At 36.9% G+C, this 4736-nt stretch overlaps 1 protein-coding gene across 1 annotated transcript in view; it reads right to left on the minus strand.

Annotated features, from left to right (window-relative positions):
- Window positions 1–4736, minus strand: part of LOC107664778 (PCTP-like protein) — a 9448-nt gene extending 4712 nt beyond the window's left edge. The window contains exons 1-2 of the mRNA XM_016455437.1: window positions 4358–4736; window positions 787–934 (exon numbers count right to left, since the gene is read on the minus strand). Coding sequence (XP_016310923.1) covers window positions 787–934; window positions 4358–4504 — 295 coding nt within the window. The 5' untranslated portion in view covers window positions 4505–4736. The remainder of the gene's footprint in view (window positions 1–786; window positions 935–4357) is intronic.

Below are 4736 nucleotides of genomic sequence, written 5' to 3' on the forward strand. Positions count from 1 at the left end.
GACCCACACAGACCACAGGGTGAGCACCCCCTGCTGGCCTCACTAACACCTCTTCCAGCAGCAACCTAGTTTTCCCAGGAGGTCTCCCATCCAGGTACTGACCAGGCTCAGCCCTGCTTAGCTTCAGTGGGCAAATTTCAGATGATGTTTAAATTACTCTTGCAAGATGTTTCCTATAAGCTTTATGTTCTCACAACATAGCTTAAAACAGCATTTTCTGCTTGTTTTCTTACTCATTATAATTGCAAATTCTTCAAAAATGGGTTTGTATGTTGATCAGAACTGCATTTTTTAATACACTGTAAAACGTGGTAACCTGCAATTGTTACCTTAAAGATATTTCTATTTCTACCTGATTTAACCCATACTTTTTTTATGTTTGACTTGAATAAAGACAATTAATTAAAATCTTACCATTTTTAGGTTACTATTTTTTTTGTGATATTTTACAAGAGACTCCTCTTGTACTGTCACTTTAAATTACTCTCATCGATGTCCCTTTATAATTTATTGCTGATATCCATGCATAGTATATCTGAGAGCACCACAAGACACTCATTTAACCATAAACATCCCAATGATTTTCATCATTGCAGTTTAACTGTAGAAATTGCACTCCATCATAAAATGTACTGTAGCCACCCACAACTTTTATATTGTATCTTACAATCTTCTTAGTAAGAACAAAAGGGCTTAATTTAAAAAAAAAAAGTGTGTTTGTGTGCTTCGCCAGGAACACGGTGGAAATAACAGCTCAGCTGAGACAGAAACAAAGGAGTGACTCACAGGAATAATATCCTACATCTGCATTAACTGTCAGTCGTCCAATATCGAAAGTGTCGATCATGTTAGTGTCCCATTTTTTACGGTAGCTTGTGTCGTGCAAGACGTCGTAGAGAGTCTCTGCCGTCACGTCCTTGCACACGATTCTCATCTAAGAGAAAAAACAGACATTGTCTCATTGAGTCATTTAAATCTTAAGAACTTTTCCATTACAGTTGAATACAAAGTTCACAAAGTGTGTTGAGCGGTGAAAAATCTCCTGTAGTTTTCCCTCTGGTGCAGCCGTGATAAAGTGCTGACCGATTTTGAATGCACTCTGTTACCGGGCAGATGAAAAATGAAAGCTTTTCACTGTGCTGGCAAAGGCCTGCTACCATTATACATAGATCTATTCATTTCCTTATCTTTAAAAGCCCTGCCTTCTGTGTGATTCAGCCATGTCAGGTCAAAGAGAGTAAAAGTTGACACAGCAAACAGTGAGCATAAAAGGATCCTCACTGGAGTGAGAGATACAGTGGAGCTTTAGATTTAAGCATGTTGGCTTGCATTTGTATTTCAAGCTCACATGTTTTTCCACGTATACTGTAGCTACCTTATCCTGGGTTGTGAGAAGGGTCAGGTAAGTATGAATACATCAAATGCAATGTGATCAGATATTGTATGGCTCTACGACGCAAGAAACCGTGTAACCCAATCAACTCTACCCTGGCATCATTTAATAATTTATACCCAACCCCCTACAACCCCAGCTTGATCGGTTGCTGCTCATTTCCATTGGGTTCCTTGGAACAAGTTTTATTTAGTCTCTATGAATGGAATGTCGTCAAAGCCTACAAAGCTCAATTATTCATGAAAAGAACGCATCGGTGGCCCGGAGAGCTGCGTGAATTATTGACGAAGGCCTGTCATCTCCTTTTATTTTTGCAGGCGTTACAGGTCTAAATAATTTCCCCACACCTGCCTGAAACGTTGCTGAAACAGCCCTCATGCATATAGGTTCTCGCATCGGGACGGCTTTTAGCCATTGTCAGAGAGGTCAACAGAAGTGCTTTTACACACCACAAAAACACAGAAAAAGGCCCAACTCTGGTAAGCCAGCAGGAGGGGCTCAGGTTTCCTCATCTGAGCCTGCTGTTACTATGGTTTTCCACTCTTAATTTTTCAGCACATCTCATGGGTGCAGTCTGTCCCTGAGAGACCGGTCTTTCATCTCAGAGTCTGTGGATCATGAAGCCGTCAGGCCAGGCCTGTACGCTGAGTTCCCCTGGGCAAATGGCCCATAACCATATCTCTGTTTGTTTCTATAAGATTTTCTCTGAAAGTGTCTGGAGTCTGTGAGGAAAGCTACTGTTCAGGAGATTAAATGATATACTGCACTACTGTTTTCGCACGGCGAAGACTAATATACTGCTGTTCCAAAGGCTATGTATATTCAAGCCTTTGGTTCATATGCTGAAACTGTGTCTACATTTTTTGTAGTACTAAATGTGACCCTGGACCACAAAACCAGTCATAAGGGTCAATTTTCTAAAATTTAGATTTGAGATATCTGCTCGTCTCCATCGATTGATTGATGAAGCATCGCGAGTGTGTTGAGGAGATGATGGAGACGTTGTTCTTCAGTCTGACGGGAAAACTTTTCTGACTGGTTTTGCATGATTGTAAAGTTCCAATAAAAAACAAACCTTGATCAATGTCTTGTTGTTGTTACACACACATCTCTATAGCAACAGCTGTGTACATGCAACTATTTATTTAAAATGTCACATTGTATTATTATCCATCTATAGATATAGACATGTAGATAGAGATTAGAAAATATGTGACTCTGGAGCACAAAACCAGTCATAAGGGTCAATTTTGTGAAATATCTGAATAAATAAGCTTTCCATTGATGTATGGTTTGTTAGGATAGGACAATATTTGGCCGAGATACAACTATCTGAAAATCTGGAATCTGAGGGTGCAAAAAATGCTTAAAAAAGCCTTTAAAGTTGTCCAAATGAAGTTCTTATATGAATATTACTAATCAAAAATTAAGTTTTGATATATTTACGGTAGGAAGTTTACAAAATATCTTCATGAAACATGATCTTTACTTAATATCCTAATGATTTTTGGCATAAAAGAAAAATCGATAATTTTGACCCATACAATGTATTGTTGGCTATTGCTACAAATATACCCGTGCTACTTATGGCTGCTTTTGTGCTCCAGGGTCACAAATATGAAAAATATACTACTACTACTACTACTACTACTAAATATAACAAATACTAAATAATAATTTTATTGTTTTGAAGAAAGTCTCTTATGCTCACCAAAGCTGCATTTATTTAAACAAAAATACAGAAAAACAGTAATATTTTGAAATGCTTTAAACTGTGGAAACTGTCTGAGTATAATTTAAAATGTAATTTACGTCAGTGAATTTTTTCAGCATTACTCCAGTTTTCAGTTTCACATGATCCTTCAGAAATCATTCTAGTATGCTGATTTCCTGCTATTGAAAAAAATTTTTCTTGAAAAGGACAGCCATTATTTAAAATAGAAATCTTTTGTAACATTATACATGTCTTTACTTTATATAATAATAATGCAGGTGCATGAGCTGTAAGACAAAACTATAAATCAATATACAATGGTTGTTAGACACAAAAAGGTGATGTGGTTACAGTGAATTGCTTCCTAAAATGCACAAGCCAGAAGAACATTATCTCAGTATTGTTAATATGTTAATAATATGCCATATTGGAAAATCCAGCTTTGGTGTTTTGTGACATAGCAACTGGTTTCTAGCTGGTCATTGTTGCTGCTCTAATCCAGTTAGACAAGTAAACTATTCATTACATACTAATGTGTATTTCTTAGCTAAAGTTACTGTTCTCACACTTACTAGTATATTTTCTAGATTTACCGGTACTTATTTATTAGATACTATTACTCACTTGTGAGAAAATTGTTACTAGCCACATTTCACCAATTACAATTACAATCTCTTTTATTATTAATATTATAATTATTATTATTTCATGCTACATCATGAATGAACTAAATACCGAATATCTGAACATTTAGTACCAACAACAATTGGAAAAAAATTTAACTAGTAAAGGCAATATCTGCACCACAGATCCCCTTGAATTCAATGGCAAACATATGCAGATTGTGACTAGTTACAAAGTAGGTACTGGTAGTAAATAAATAATTAGACCTATTACTAGTTACTAGTTGAATCGATAGGCTACTAGTCACTGTTAGATTACTAGTAATTAAAAAAGTAAAAGAAACGCAAATATATATAGGCTAGTTAGTTGTACAGAATAAATGTAAAAACAGCTTGCCATATTATGCTGTGTTCTCCAGTAAATGAAGGATACGTTTACTAAGCATAGAAATATTACACAGAATCTATTTTTCATAGACATTTAGAAGATGATCTGTAATATCGAACATATGCTAGAGTTGGTCATATTTTAGACGATAATGAAGTGAGGACTGAAAGCAAAGAGTGTAAACAAAGTACTAGTTGGGTTGTGTGTGCGTCTATTGATCCGCATTGCAGCGCACTTGCCTTGAGTTTCTGCACAGTTTTGCACTCCTCGTCTCGACACCAAACCGTCACTCCTCCTTTGTTATAACGGGCGACCCAGCCATCCTGACTTTCACATTGATCTCGGAAAGATAAGAAATCGGTATCGTCCGGTATCTGGACTGGCATCTTGACTCCCGGTGCTGTGAATTAGACAGGTCTGCTGGGCTAAAAGCTCCTCTCATAAATGATCCGCTCGTTTGTGTTCTCTTCACTTATCGATGATTTCCAGTTAGTTTTGGAAAACTGACGGATCAAAAACTGCTGTTTTTGCTGTTTAGTCTAACTGTTGCACCTCTGCAAACTGTGTATCGCTGAATCTAATGTATGTTGGAGCAGGTGTATTTGAGCATCCTCTTCA

Source organism: Sinocyclocheilus anshuiensis, unplaced genomic scaffold, assembly GCF_001515605.1.
Source record: "Sinocyclocheilus anshuiensis isolate Anshui unplaced genomic scaffold, SAMN03320099.WGS_v1.1 scaffold235, whole genome shotgun sequence".
NCBI lineage: Eukaryota > Metazoa > Chordata > Actinopteri > Cypriniformes > Cyprinidae > Sinocyclocheilus > Sinocyclocheilus anshuiensis.